The 14,662-nt window shown below is 44.9% G+C and overlaps 1 protein-coding gene and 1 pseudogene across 2 annotated transcripts; both read right to left on the bottom strand.

The window, feature by feature from the left end:
• Positions 1-3,264: 3,264 nt before the first annotated feature.
• LOC136481998 (uncharacterized) lies at positions 3,265-6,182 on the bottom strand (annotated as a pseudogene).
• A 929-nt stretch (positions 6,183-7,111) lies between these two features.
• Positions 7,112-12,888, bottom strand: LOC136481996 (uncharacterized). Of its 2 annotated transcripts, none has more exons than XM_066479253.1 (8): positions 12,446-12,888; positions 11,068-11,230; positions 10,574-10,774; positions 9,883-10,125; positions 9,261-9,408; positions 9,068-9,133; positions 7,961-8,129; positions 7,112-7,861 (listed from the first exon to the last, which is right to left on the bottom strand). In XM_066479253.1, exons 1-8 carry the CDS (start codon positions 12,816-12,818, stop codon positions 7,500-7,502), a joined length of 1,725 nt encoding a protein of 574 aa, XP_066335350.1. In that variant the 5' UTR covers positions 12,819-12,888; the 3' UTR covers positions 7,112-7,499. The 2 variants fall into 2 exon arrangements, with proteins under 2 accessions (XP_066335350.1, XP_066335351.1); XM_066479254.1 differs by having other exon boundaries at positions 11,068-11,224.
• Between the last annotated feature and the right edge of the window lie 1,774 nt (positions 12,889-14,662).

The following is a 14,662-nucleotide window of genomic DNA, read 5'->3' as shown; positions in this document are numbered from 1 at the left end:
GGCTGGTGCGAAGGGTAAGGAAGCTAGTCGAACCAATTAGGATCTGTTTAGGTAGCTGGAATGTAGGGTCCCTTATGGGTAAGTTCAGAGAGTTAGTGGACACAGCGGTTAGGAGGCGTGTAAATATCTTATACGTCCAAGAGACTAAACGGAAGGGGCAGAAGGCAAAGGAGGTGGACAATACTGGCTTAAAGCTCTGGTATACAGGGACAACTTCAAATAAAAATAGAGTAGGAGTTTTGATTTATAAGAGCCTCAAGGATGGTGTGGTGGAGATGAGAAGGCAAGGGAATAGGATCATCTTAGTTAAACTTGTCATTAGTGATATGGTCTTAAACATAATTAGTGTGTATACCCCCCAAGTAGGCCATGATGAGAGTGTTAAGAGGCTTTTCTAGGAAGACTTAGATCACTTGGTTAGAGCTGTCCCTAGTAGCGAGAAGCTCTTTATAGGAGGCAATCTTAATGGCCATGTAGGTACATCAATTGCAGGTTTTGAGGCAGTTCATGGGGGTTTTGGATATGGTAGTATGAAACAGGAGGGAGAGGAAGACTTAGACTTTGCTATAGCTTTTGATCTGATGATAGCTAACACTTTCTTTCGTAAGACACAGTCCCATTTAGTGACCTTTAGTAGTGGCCACTACTTTAGTCAAATCGACTTTGTCCTTACAAGAAGGAGGGATAAACGAATAGGCGTGGATTGTATGGTGATACTTGGAGAATGTGTGGTCGCTCGACACAAGCTGTTGGTGGCTGACTTCTGCTTTCGGGTGCAAGCTCGTGGGAACAAACAAGCTAGGTTTGCTAGAATGAAGTGGTGGAAATTAGAAGGGGAGGCGTCAAAGGTATTTAAGGAAAAGGTCATTGAAGAGGGCCCTTGGAACGATGAAGGCGATGCAAACAGCATGTCAGAAAAGATGACAACATGCATTCAGAAGGTTGCTTTAGAGGTGCTTGGAGTGACCAAAGGGAGCGGATGCGACTCAAAAGACACTTGGTGGTGGAATAAAGATGTGCAAAAGGCTATTAAGGAAAAGGAGTGCTATAAGTGCTTGTATCATGACAGGTGTGTAGACAACATAGAGAAGTACAAGGTGACAAAGAAGACTGCAAAACGAGTGGTGAATGAGGCAAAGGGGTGGACCTATGAGGGCCTTTACCAACAGTTGAGTACGAAGGAAGTAGAGAAGGACATTTATAGGATGGCTAGGGCTCGTGATTGGAAGACAAGGGACTTCAATAAAGTCAAGTGCATAAATGATGAGAGGGAGCAGCTCATGGTGAAGGAGGATGAGATCAGACATAGATGGCAAGAGTATTTTGATAAATCATTCAATGGTGAGAACGAGAATACCACCGTTTAGCTGGACAACTCATTTGATGACACTAGTAGGCGCTTTGTGTGGAGGATTCAAGAATCGGAGATCAGAGAAGCCTTGAAAAGGATAAAAGGGGGCAAAGCGATGGGCCCTAATGGTATCCCAATCAAGGTGTGGAGATGTCTCGGGGATATAGCTATAGTATGGCTAACAAAGATGTTCAACAATATCTTTCGATCGAACAAGATGCCCGAGGAGTAGAGAAGAAGCATATTGGTACCAATCTACAAGAACAAGGGAGATATCCAAAGTTGTACTAATTATCGGGGAATTAAGTTGATGAGCCACACTATGAAGCTATGGGAGAGAGTCATCGAGAAGCGCCTACGAGGAACGACGCAGATATCAACAAACCAATTTGGTTTCATGCCCGAAAGATCAACCACAGAAGCAATCTTCTTAATAAGACAAGTTATGGAGCGGTTTAGAGAGCAGAAGAAGTACCTCCACATGGTTTTCATTGACATGGAGAAGGCTTATGACAAGATACAAAGAAATGTTATATGATGGGCTTTGGACAAACATAAAGTCCCATCAAAGTATGTGACCCTCATCAAGGACATGTACAATAATGTTGTGACTAGTGTTCGAACAAACGATGGTAACACTGATTACTTCCCGATTAAAATTGGACTTCATCAAGGGTCAACCTTAAGCCCGTATCTCTTTATCTTGGTAATGGATGTGGTTACCAGGAACATACAAGGGAATATCCCTTGATGTATGTTGTTCGCTGATGATGTAGTATTAGTGGACGAAAGCTAGGCTAGAGTAAATAGGAAACTAGAGTTATGGCGGTAGACCCTTGAGTCTAAAGGTTTTAGATTGAGCAGAACTAAAACCGAATACATGAGATACGACTTTGGCAGAGCTGCATAGGAGGAGGGAGATGTGAGTTTGGAAGGTCAAGTAGTGCCTAAGAAGGGTACCTTTAGGTATCTGGTATCGATGCTATAGAGGGATGGATATATTGATGCGGACGTTAGCCATAGAATCAAAGCAGGGTGGATCAAGTGGCGACAAGCTTCTAGCATTCTCTGTGACAAGAGGGTACCACAAAAGCTAAAAGGCAAGTTTTATAGAACGACGATTAGACCAACTATGTTGTATGGAACAGAATATTGGCCTACAAAGATTCGACGTGTTCAACAGCTGAGTGTTGCAGAAATGTGTATGTCGCGATGAATTTATGGTCACACAAGAATAGACCGAGTTCGAAACGATGATATATGCGATCGCCTAGGAGTAGCACAATTGAAGAAAAGCTTGTCCAACATCAGTTGAGGTGGTTTGACTATGTCCAAAGGAGACCTACAGAGGCACCAGTGCATTGTGGAGTCCTAAGCCAAACTAATAATATGAGAAGAGGTAGAGAAAGACCAAAATTGACATGGAGAGATGCAATAAAAAGAGATTTGAAAGCGTGAGATATATCTAGAGATCTATGTTTGAATATGAGTGCTTGGAAAGCAGCTATTGAAGTGCCTGAAACGTGACTTGGAGCTATTGGTGGGTTTTAATTCTAGCCTACCCTAACTTACTTGGGACTGAAAGACTATATTATTGTTGTTGTTGCTGCACAATATATATCAAGATGCTAACAAAAACTATGTACCTACGTACAAAAGTCATAACATCTTATAATTTAGAACAGTAAAGTATTTATTATTGAATCTTTTGAGAAATGTGATGGCATTGAGATATATGTAATGCATTATAAGTAGTAATGTCAAAGGTAAAATATTAGATAACAACCGCTATTTAATTATAATAATGAAGTATTATATCAAGAAATAGAAAATGGTGTCACTGTTGGTTGACCTCGCGAGAGTAGTTATTCACCTCGCTCTGACTTACCTCCATCCATCCTACGCTTCCACTACATGCCATATCGCCACATAACTAGACTACGACATGACGACTAGGAAGGCCAACAGAAACAAAATCTCCACCAAAATCCGGTCAAGGGATGGCCACGTTGGAACGCCGCGTGAGGCAGCGCCGCTGGACGGCGGCCCTTCTAGGCGGATGTAGTCATACATGACCCCGGCCACCAAGGCCGGACCTTCCGGTCCTTGCTGTGGCATGAGTTTTAGGCCAATGGTGTTGTCGCCTTGGCGCAGCAGGTGGCCACCGACCGCGAACTCGAGGCTCCGCTGCTTGCCGTGTATCCCGTGGCGCGTGATCGCATTGTCGTCCCCCATGTCGGGCGTCGTAAACACCCCGCCTCTCCTCGCATCCCCGTTCACTTGCACCTGCAATCTGCACATTTCAGAAGCTGCAATGGCGATCCGCAGCGTGTAGTCGCCGTCTGCCACGACGCTGTCCAGACTGAACTGTATCTGCCATGTTGTTGGCACGGCTTCCTGGCCAACCTTTCTGCAGATCAACATATATAGTTACCATTACCAAAGTTGGTTTGTGTTTTACTTTTTTTAAAGTAATATAAGGCGGCATTATTACCTGGTGACGTGAGCAAAGAACCAGTCCTTGGACTCGTTGCTTTCACCGACCGTGAAGACGAGATCCTTGTCCGGGTACAAGTCGGCGTACCTCTCCCACAGACCGTACTGCCGGTACCTGTCTCTGTCCACAAACAGCCTGTTGACGTACATGGGGTCCGGGTCCGGTACGTAGAACTCGGCCGCCGTCCGGTCGGGGACGCCAATCTCCCAAACCGTCGGGCCGGACCTCGGGGGCTCGAACACAAGGTCACCGACGGCGACGGCACGACCAGGCGCTATGGTTAGCGGCGATCCGTAGCGGCCGTAGTCTCCAAGAACCCCCGGAACGAACGCGTACAGATCGTACACTCCTTCCCTGACGTTGGCGATGGTGAACGTACCGTCGGACGCGGCCCTCGTCCAGAACTGGTAGCCCTTGCTCTCCGTCGCCCAGGAGCCCGGCTGGCCGGGCGAGGCCAGGCCGACGTAGGCCGCCGTCCCAGAAGGCATGTCGTGCTTCTTGTTCAGGTGCCTGTCCCTGACCAACAGCCTCCCTGCAACGGACCCTCTCTCGGCTGACTTGGGGAAGTCCGGTGACGCCAGGAAGCTGTAGGGCCAGTTCCTCGCCTCGGCCTCCGCCTGCGCCTTGGCGTCCTCCCAGAGGTCGCCTCTGCTGGGACCTGAGTTGAGGTAGACGAACACCGGGCCGAGGACCTTCTTCCACTCCTCGCCGTCGTCGATGTTGGCCAACATGTATTTCCCGACATAATGCGTCCCCATAAACATCTGACGCGTGAAAACAATAATAGTAAGATCATATGAACTTTTCAGATTAATAATTTACAAACTTTTCAGTCTACTGATGGAGACTCTTTGATTTGGATGGTGCTTGGGAGGGGGCTTACGGTGAGGGATGTAGGGCCGACGTGGGAGGTGAGCTCCCGCTTGAGAGGACCGCCGCTCTTGAACTCGTTGCTGGGAGTGATGACCCAGAAACCCATGGGGTTCGGATCGCTGTCGCTAATCCATCCGTGAACAACGTTGTCCTCGTTATCCAGCGAGTACTGGTACTTGTCATCCACCTGCACATGAATGCACATGAATTAATTTGGAGGTAATTTTGGTTTTCGAGTATGTTATCATTAGCTAAGTTACTACTCTATATTACCTCTCCTCGGAACTGGGGTTCCTTGGGGTCAACCAGCAGAACAGCCTCCTTGTAAGCCAGCGGGACAGCACGAGGTTCTTCTCTGTCCACCGCACTGGGCATGTACCTCTGTATGTCGTCTGTAATAGCCATGTAATTGAACCTAGTAGCACAGATTTCACATAGGCAAACAATGCAAAGCCGCAAAGGGATGATCCATTATGTTCCAACATTTAATTAAAAAAAGGAATCATACTCACTTTGCCGTGTTAAGCTTGAAGACGAGCCGAGCCTCGGTGATGTTGAGAGCAGGGTAGGCCCTGTCATGCTCAAAGATGGCATAGCAGTAGAACCCAGAGCTACCTCTGAGCATCACAAGCCTGAACCAGTGGTCTTAGCAAAATCCGGATCGAGATAGTTTGGTACTATCTCAGACGAGGAAACAATGGCCAACACATGTAATTACACAAACTGAACAACATGAAGAATTTGGCACCTCTTGTCGATGTTTAGCCGAATGCTATTTTGATGTGATGGGTTATATGTACTCCTGAACGAAAGCTCCCCTTGATCTTCACTTGAGGATACTACGTTGAACTCTGTACTATCCAATCTGTATCAGTTTAATCAAGTTGTGAGTAATGCTTATGAGGTTGGCAAGAATACAGAATCCAGCAATCACTCACGTGTTGTACAGTCCTGGGAGACCAGAGCCGGGATAGTTCCACACTGAATCCCAGTACCTGCAAGAGAAGGAACAAATTCTGAATGGCAGAGAGAAGAGCGCAGATAAAAGAAGAGCCAGCACGGACAACTGTAATATGCATGCACTCGTCAATTACCCTCCGTAGTCTCCGTCGCCGTCGTCGTACTCCAGCAGGTTGGGCTCGCCGCTGTACATGACACCGGTGATCCGGCCCTCCGGCGCCGACAGCGCCACCTGCACCGCGCCATTGTCCACGACCACCTGGAAACGAATCAATGGGCAACCAAACCAATCAATCATCGCGCCAGCAATAATGCCACGTCAGCGGTAAGCTCGCCTGCTAGGCTCGTACGGTCGTTACCTGGCGCGGGTCGACGCGTAGCGTAACACCACGGGCCGGCAGCTGCTGCTTGCGCGGAGGCCACGGCGAGCCGTGGCAGTAGCGACGCCGTGACGACGAGCAGGATGAGGAATGACCGAGCTTGAGCAGCGGCGGCCGCCATGTGCGAGTGCTGTGCAGGAGTATACCTTGAAACGTATCTACGCGGCGCGCGGCGGCCGGAGCAGAACGATGAGCCTCGCCCTCGTCCATGTGAGCCTCGCTCACCGGATCGCTGCTGAGAGTTAAATACTCCCACGTAACAGGTAGTAGCAGTGAGTGACTCTTGCCCTTCGGCGACGACAAGGAAGCAGAGCAGCAGGGTTGCGGTGCTCTGTTGCCAAGGAATCTCTCCTGCGGGAAGCCGAGGAAACGCATCGAGTTGTGTTGCCCGATAGGAACGGGGGCTGCGATGGGTTCTCTTCTAGTTACTTGGGTTGGAGAGTCACCTCGTGTAAATTTTGATACCACTTTGTAACAAAGAAGGCAACGTTTGTACAAATTTCCATGCCCTCCTTGTAGAACATGAGGTACCGCTAGTTTTGATTTCGGTGCCACCTCACAAGAACCTAAAGAAACAAGGAAAATTGTAGCGAACAAGCCGAAAGTCACAAACCTGGCAGTTGTAGCGAAAAAGCCGAAAGTCACAAACCTGACAACATTGAGCAAAATGAAAAAAACAAATCTGAGATATGATGGGTAAAACATGGTGCCTTCAATTGGCTGCTCGACCATAGTTATCAGTGTTTAAAATAGAGATACGGAGCGCTTGCCCAAGGTGCAGGGCGACCGTCGCTGGTCATGCGTTAGGTTGAGTCACTCAGTCGCCACAGGCCTACTAGATGTCCACTTTGCGCAGCATGGCTCGGCACCAAACTGGCGTGCACCCACGCATCTTTCAAGAACCTTTTTGTTTCAGCCTTGAAAACAATCCCAAGCTAGTAGTAAAAGACAGCTGAATACAATCACAAGCTGAAACAAACAAGGCCAAAGCGTGACGTCACGTGTTCATGTGTGATGAATAGCATTGCATACGAGTAGACAGGAGAACGAAAGACAAAATCGCATCAGTAGACGGATCGCAAATCACTCTACATTCTGGGTGGGTGCTCTGCTATCCAGTTTAATGGCAGATTAGAGTAGACCACTAGCTCATAACTCATTGGGCAATGCAAGGCTATGCCTCCCCATCTATGGATTTGCTATCTGCTTTACGGTCTTATCACGGATCAACAACAGTAATGTATGATGCATGATATACTACCACCTGAACACCTGTGCAGCAGAATACCAAAACTGGGACCATTTGTGGCACGACACAAAACTTACCAGCATGGCCAATTTAAAAGCTGGCCACTCTAACCTACACCCATCGTAAGTGGTTAATGCAAAACTGAGCTCTCCAAGAGCATGATGTTAGGCGTTCCTCGCCGACCTCAGCCTATGATGATGCCGGGTTCTTGTATGGTGGAAGGACATGGTACCTCTTTACATGATCTTTCCTTGACCTGCAGTGCAACACGAGGCGCCTCTCGTCCACCTCCCCAGTGTTCGATAACCGGACGCCATACTCCAGTAGCCTCCTCACATCCCTGGGAATGGGGCTTTGCCACTGACCGTCCCACCAAGCAGGAGGGAGGAGCGGGGTCAAGGCGCATTGGTGTGGCTGGTGCCGACAGCTTAGAGGACCAGCGTATCTGTTCCAGATATGACCCCATCCAACCTGCGTCAAGAGCCCCTCGACCAGCAAGTTACTGTGGACGCTGCTTAGGAACGTGAAGTTGGCGCCTGAAGGCTCTCGACCTAAGTATACAAGAAAAGGGTAGGCTGATTTAGGTTGAAGGTTCAAGACTGGACTAAATGCAAAAAGCGACGACATGTTTAAAGACAAGTCATATGTACCATGTCTGTTTGCCGCAGCCAATGCTGCAATGAGTTGTGCGTAGGTGGTCCCCACACGACGGTGTGCTCCAGTGACAACTGCATATCTGGCCTGTGCAGCTATAAAGAAATCAACAAACGCCACCCACCTTGGAGCTGATCCCCAGTCTCTTGAACGAAAATCCAAAGGCTTGCACACAAAAAAAAGGTCTTGAGTTCAGGGAACAAGATGTGAAACAAGATAGATGCAGAAGTATCCACAGAAATACCACAAATGCCATAAGTTGCCCGTTGTTGATCAAAATAAATGTAGTGACAACTTGTGTTCTTAGAATAAAACAAAAATCTTACATTAATGAATAGTGCCCTACTGATAGTTTTGAACTGTAAGTGGAACACTTCAACAAGACATCCACAGTTTAAGGCTGTCTCAGGCACCTCTTGCAGGTAATGCACATATGCCAATCCTATTATTATTCATTAGCAAAGGAATACTGCATTATATGTTTTCTAAAACAGGTAAATCTCTTATAAAGATAATAAATATTATGTTGTGTACTTGTGGTTTTATGCATGAGCTACTCCCTCCGTCCTAAAATATAAGGCACTGAAGCATTCCAAATTTGTCCCAAATTATAAGGTATTCTAGGTGAATTAACTCCACCAAAGCACAAATCACTTACATACCTGCTATTAATGTCTACTACCTGGCTCAAAATATGGTAGGCACAAGATCCCTCTATAGTTAAAAGAGGGCTACATATTTGTCCTAGAATTGCTACGATGTTGTAAGAACTGTATATACATGTATGGCTTGTCTTAATTTCACATGTGTATGGAAGAATGCTTCAAAATAGAAAACACAACATATAGACATGAGAACAAAACAAAGAAAGAAAATCCTGCCAAATTTGGAGAGACAGCTCCACACTAGCAAAATAGAGTTGTGCATTACTAACATAGCAACTTTAGGAATTATGTATTTTTTCTCATTTCCTGATATAAACTGTAACGTCCTTGACACAAATATAGCATAAAAATTACGCCTAAAGAGCCCAATAAGGTTCAGAACTCAGAAAGCTATAGAGGAAACGGTAACAGTTATGGGGCCATGAGAGTGAATAATACCTTATCACTTCCAACTATCTCCAGACCAGAAGTCTTGGCAAACAACTTGTAATCAAAATAAAGTACCTGAAAACAATTGCAGAATGAACATCCAACTTTCTAATATTTCAACAAATAGATAATCAATCTCCATGTTGCTTGAAATATGGTGCTAAGTTCACCCTGTAGTATTCAATTCAATCTAGCAGCTAACCTCTGCAAACTCACTGATGTCTGACTTTATCTCCTTCACAAATGCTGGTGTGTCTGAGACCAATGCCACCAGAGGTGTACCCTTGATATGGCTAATCTGTAGAGCTCTCTTAATACAAAGAACTGCAGCTTTTCTTGCTCGGATTGGCCTATAGTAATAATAGGAGTTAATCTTCAACTGTTCAAAACATATAGTGTAGAAGAGACTGTTCTAAAACATAGGCGCATAGCCAACTATCGCCTCATTACTGATTAGCTCTTTAGCTTGCTGATATGTTGTACAACACTAGCAAGTGCTGCTAACATCTGCATGATACAGGTGGTGGACACTCTCAAACTGAAAGATATTGAGTAAATATTGAAATTGACCATTACTGATTCAAACTTAAGTTTGAAGATTATATTACAGAAATAAAAGAAATATGCGAAGCTAACTTAGGTTACATTAATGATTTCGGCTACAAAGCAGCATTTTCAGTGACTACTGATGAACCAGATATGTAGGCAGGTGAAATTGCATGATGTCAATATTCCACTATACTGCACTTTTGCTTTTTCAACTGATGGGACAATCTATATAGTTACTTCAATTTACACAAGCATCCACAAATAGTGTGCCATACCTATTCGCCATCATGCGCGTGTGCAAAACAATATCTGGATTCGCACCCTTCAAAGCCCAGTCAACTGCTTTTTCGACTTTGCTGGATGGAGATATGATAGCTCGCATAAGTTCACCAAATGTATTAGGCCTGGCATACAATGAGTCTGGCAATCCAAAAACAGCCGACGCAGCAGCCTTCATTTTAGGATGAACATTCTTCAGAAAAAACTGAATCCCAACTGCATCTGTTGCACCATCGAACCTAGAATTGTAAATAAGTAGCACCAATCAGCATGCTTTTTACACATAGCTTTTGTATGAAAACTAATGGCTCAAGGAAAGAAAGCAAATGAACTGCACTTAGTGTGTAAAAAATTGAACAAGCAAGAAAGAATAAATGCACTACGGCAAATGATTAGTTACATAAGAAATGTACACTAACGGAAATGACTGGTTAGTGGTCACCTGAGGCTTAAGAAATAAAAATTTAACATTACAGAACTTGATCTCTAAAGTCTAAACCCTAAGCCTTGTGTAAGTGCAAGATGTGACAGATATCTTTATCATCTAGTGTGCCTCTAGAGTAAATTAGGAAACTTATCACCATTACTATTTTCTGCACTTCTTCCTATCAATAACATATGCAGGTCATGCCAAGAGAAATATTGTAAAACATAAAACTTATTCTAGGCTGTAACTGTAGTACTAACCAGATAATTGGATCTTTCCAGCTATTCCAGTCACTACACAGAACATTCGTCTCAGCTGGATTGTCAAAAATGTCCACTCTGATATTCAGATCTCTACCGTATGTCCTAGCACAACGATGTTTCCTCCACAAATGTTTGATTTCATGAATAGTGAATGACTGGTTGGTATAAGAAACGTACTCCCCAAAAGGATACAGTCCCCTGTTTGACAGAGAGGAACAAAAATTTGTAAGTGGATAATGAATATCAATCACCACTACTTCTAAACTACAGATTCTATTTATCATGGGTTCACAGCCATGATAATACGCAAAAAATCACAATTAAACATCATGTAAAAAGTCAACACTATATAAGCAACACAAAATTTCAAGTATATTTAGCAATGAAAACAGGAAAAGAAGCAATTTCATAGAACTCGGTGCTTCCGACCTATCGCATAGTAGTCAAATCAAAGATAAAGATGAAAAGTAGCTGAGTGTAAATGCATATGCCTTGTTTGCCCGATGATCAAAGATCGGTTTAACATGACACTCAAGGCTCCTGCTGTTAAGATCTTGTACATTTCATTGCCAAATCCAGCTTCAGATGCTTTCCCCAACACAAAGCCTTGTTTGCAGAATTCATGGGCAGGAAGCGTTCTCACTCTTTCTGCTCCTGGCAAGTTAATTGAAGATGTAAACGTTGGGCTCCTGTGCATAACTACAAAGTGTAATTCTCCATGCAAAGCTATTGGAGACATCACAGTTGACTTATGACTGAACTATGTGATGCACATGTTAATTTACATTTCGTATGCATGTGATAGATCACAAACTTGATAGCTTTTAATTTATGCCGTCTCTCTCCTGAACAAGTTTGTATCATGTGAATGGAAATTTTGTTGAATCAAGTAAACCAATGCCTCAAACACTTCAATAAATAGTAGTAGCAGATAGGCGATCATCTTTCAATTTTGTCTAAATGATCATACACAGAATGTTCTGTTTGTTAGTTGTTGATGTTCACAGCGACACTATATTGTCACAGGCAGGGGCGGATCCGGGGGTGGGGGGGGGGGGGGGGGGGGGGGGGGGTGGGGGGTGGGGGGTGGGGGGGCTGGGTGGGCTGCAGCCCCCCTCGTTGAGCATGACTTTCTACCTTAAATCACTGTTACTTAACCTCAAATCACCATTAATCTCTAGCTCTAGCCCTAAATCTTCATTGTTTAGCCCCCCCTTTGTCCCCATCCTAGATCCGCCCCTGGTGACAGGAAGCCCAAGGAGTAATAAACAACCTATCTAGACACTGCAGTCACAAATGGATATAATGGTGCATAATGTAGAAGAATGGCAGTGGACTGGTTATGTACCAAAATTCAGTTTGGTTCAACATTCTGTCATACACAATCCTAATGCGAATTGCTAGAAACGACCACATGTAGTGGGGCAAATGATGGAAGTAAGTGGTTATGAGAACATTACTTCGACCACTGTCGATTTCTGCCACCCCCAGCAACATAAACACTTGAGAAATGCATCCCAGACAGAAAAGTAAAAATAATAGTAGACAACTAGACCATACATTAGTTGTTGCAAAGTTCATAGAAGCGGCGACCTACTAGTGTTTGGACATTGCCAACCTGTCGGCAGCTTCATCACTTTTCAGGCTAGTCCCCAATTCAATTCCTGAATAAATCACAGAAGCAACTACTGTATTGACAGCGTATGGCATCCAATCAAACGATTTAGGCATCATATTCTAATTCACATACACGACGCATGACTAACAAACCATCTCTCAGAATTCAATGGGTCCAACACGCAGCATTTCCAGGGGAATAAAAAGAGAGATCAAAATCAAGCTGGCGTCCTCTTCGTGATCGGAACGCACCGTGGAGCTCGAAGTGGCGCCGGATCATCTCGCGGACCCGCAGGCTGGCCTGCTCCGGAGAGCCCCGCCCAGCGCCAGCGGCCTCCTCCCCCATCCTCTCCACCGTCGCGCACGCGGAACCGTCAGCGGCGACCGTCGAGTCACCAGCCTCCGGATCCCGCTCCGCGGGAGGCGAGTCGTCGAGGAGCTCCCCCGAGGAGTCGCGGGCGCGGGACGCGGCGGAGGGGTTTGGGGGGTTAGGGCCGTGGCTGTGCTGGAGTAGTATGTGGAGCATGAGGGCCGCAGCGGAGAAGGCGGCCACGAGGAGGACTCCCTGAAGGAGACGCGGTGGCGAGCGGCCCCCGCGCCGCCATCGCGTGGGTGCCGGCGGCATGGGGGTGGCCGTCGCCGCGGTCAGAGCAGCTGCGTGGGACTGGAGTACTGGGCTGGAGAGCGAGCACGCTTTGGGCTGGGCCCGTGCCGGTGTTGATGTTTTTTTCTCTCTTTTTTTGTTTTTGAATGTGGGGCCAGGGACTAAAGGACATGTTTATCTCGTTGATTACTCCCTCCGTCCCCAAATAAGTAAACTTCTATTAAAAAAATAAGTGCACTTCTAGATTTTGAGTAAAGAGATCAACGTTAATGAGAAATTACATATGCCCCATGTAAAGATGTAATCATTGTACTTTGAGAAAAGAAAAAGTAGAAAAAAACAATTAGAGTTAGTGGACCCATATCTAAACGTACACTTATTTTGAATATAAATTATGAACTCTGTAAGTACATTTATTATGGGATAGAGGGAGTGGTTGTTAGTACAACTACAATTTTTAGATAAAAATTTGGATGGCTTAAGTTTAGGCGATTAAAGTTTAGTCATATATATTCTTTAGATACATAAATTATTGAGAGGGACTGAAAACTAATTTGACTGGACTAAAAATAAGTCTACTTTCAAGTCCATCCATTTGTATGGTTTTGTTTACACCAAAATTTAGAAGAAGGGTCACAGGGACTCGAAAACTCCCAAGATCATGTCATTAAGAAATCAATTGCATGATCGGAACCAGCTAATTTGAACGTGAAACCAAAATCGGCTTTCTTCAGATAGCGCCAGCGAATAATGACAAATGTTATGATCGGCACCAGGACGAGACATGTTGGACTCTATAAAAAGGAAGAGATTAGAGTCCAAGTTATCTTAAATTAGGAATGTTTTCTCTAGGTTCAAAAATTGTAATGAGTCGTGCTTAGACAAGAGTCATGTACAGAGCCCGGGTATAAATATCAAACCCTGGCTATTGTAAAGAAACAACAATCAATCCAATATATAAGTCATTTACTTTTTCGGCTCCGGCCACCCCTTAGGAGTAGGAGTGGAGTAGATCTCGGTGAGTTCTTCAGCAAGTATGGCTGCATCGATTCGGTCGACCTCCACTGCTTGTTGTAAGTACCGTCATGGCTTATACCTCTGTTTGTACGGCTGCATCGATCTGATCGACCTCCACTGCGACTCTGATATAAGTTTGTTATCAATTCTTACCTAGTTCAAGTATGGCTGCATCGATCCGGTCGACCCCCACTGCATGAACTAGATCAAGGTCAAGTTATCGGCTCTACCTTAGAATGACAGTCTTTGGTAGATTCATTAAGTTACTGATATTGCTTCTTGCTTTCATTATTTATCTAAATTACAACAATATCACTTTGTCCAATTGTGATTGATCTAGATCGGCCTTATATCCTGTTTAGCCCATCGTTTGTTAATCTAAAACAGATCTAATTTGTACATTAAATGATGAGTTACGTTTTATCGACTGTTTTACATCAATCTTGATCGTGCATAGTGTGCGGTTAAAGCATGTTGCGTCTTGAGTAGATTTATTGGGTAGGGAAAACCGTTCTATGGCCCGTTATCATGGCCCGTGTGATTCTACCTCACACCCCATCGTTAGCACGTGAAGTGGGGATCGTTATTCGGTAGATCTATTCTTGATAAGGCATGACTTTAACTATGTGCTATGCCTGAATCGACTGTTTTAGCCGATATCGAGTGCCTTCACGAGCAGTTCGCATCAGCTAAGCTTTGGACCAACTACCTAGGGATTATTTGACCAAAATGAGACACTTTCATCGAGTCCACGCAAGGTCTTGTTATGTCACTTATGCCATTTCAAGGCCTATGAGACATTGATCGATCAAAAAGAAAGTATGAGTGGTTGGTGCATGTAGTTATCA

Source organism: Miscanthus floridulus, chromosome 9, assembly GCF_019320115.1.
Source record: "Miscanthus floridulus cultivar M001 chromosome 9, ASM1932011v1, whole genome shotgun sequence".
NCBI classification, from domain to species: Eukaryota; Viridiplantae; Streptophyta; class Magnoliopsida; order Poales; family Poaceae; genus Miscanthus; species Miscanthus floridulus.
Note: the sequence above shows the minus strand (reverse complement) of the source record. Positions and strands in the feature narration are given on the sequence as shown.

Excerpts from the sequence above, each read along its gene's own strand:
- LOC136481996 (XM_066479253.1), bottom strand. The coding sequence starts at position 12,818 with ATGCCGCCGGCACCCACGCGATGGCGGCGCGGGGGCCGCTCGCCACCG. Across the intron at positions 10,775-11,067 it reads TTGATCATCGGGCAAACAAG|GGGACTGTATCCTTTTGGGG; the intron begins GCATATGCATTT and ends TCTGTCAAACAG. Across the intron at positions 10,126-10,573 it reads TGGAAAGATCCAATTATCTG|GTTCGATGGTGCAACAGATG; the intron begins GTTAGTACTACA and ends TTACAATTCTAG.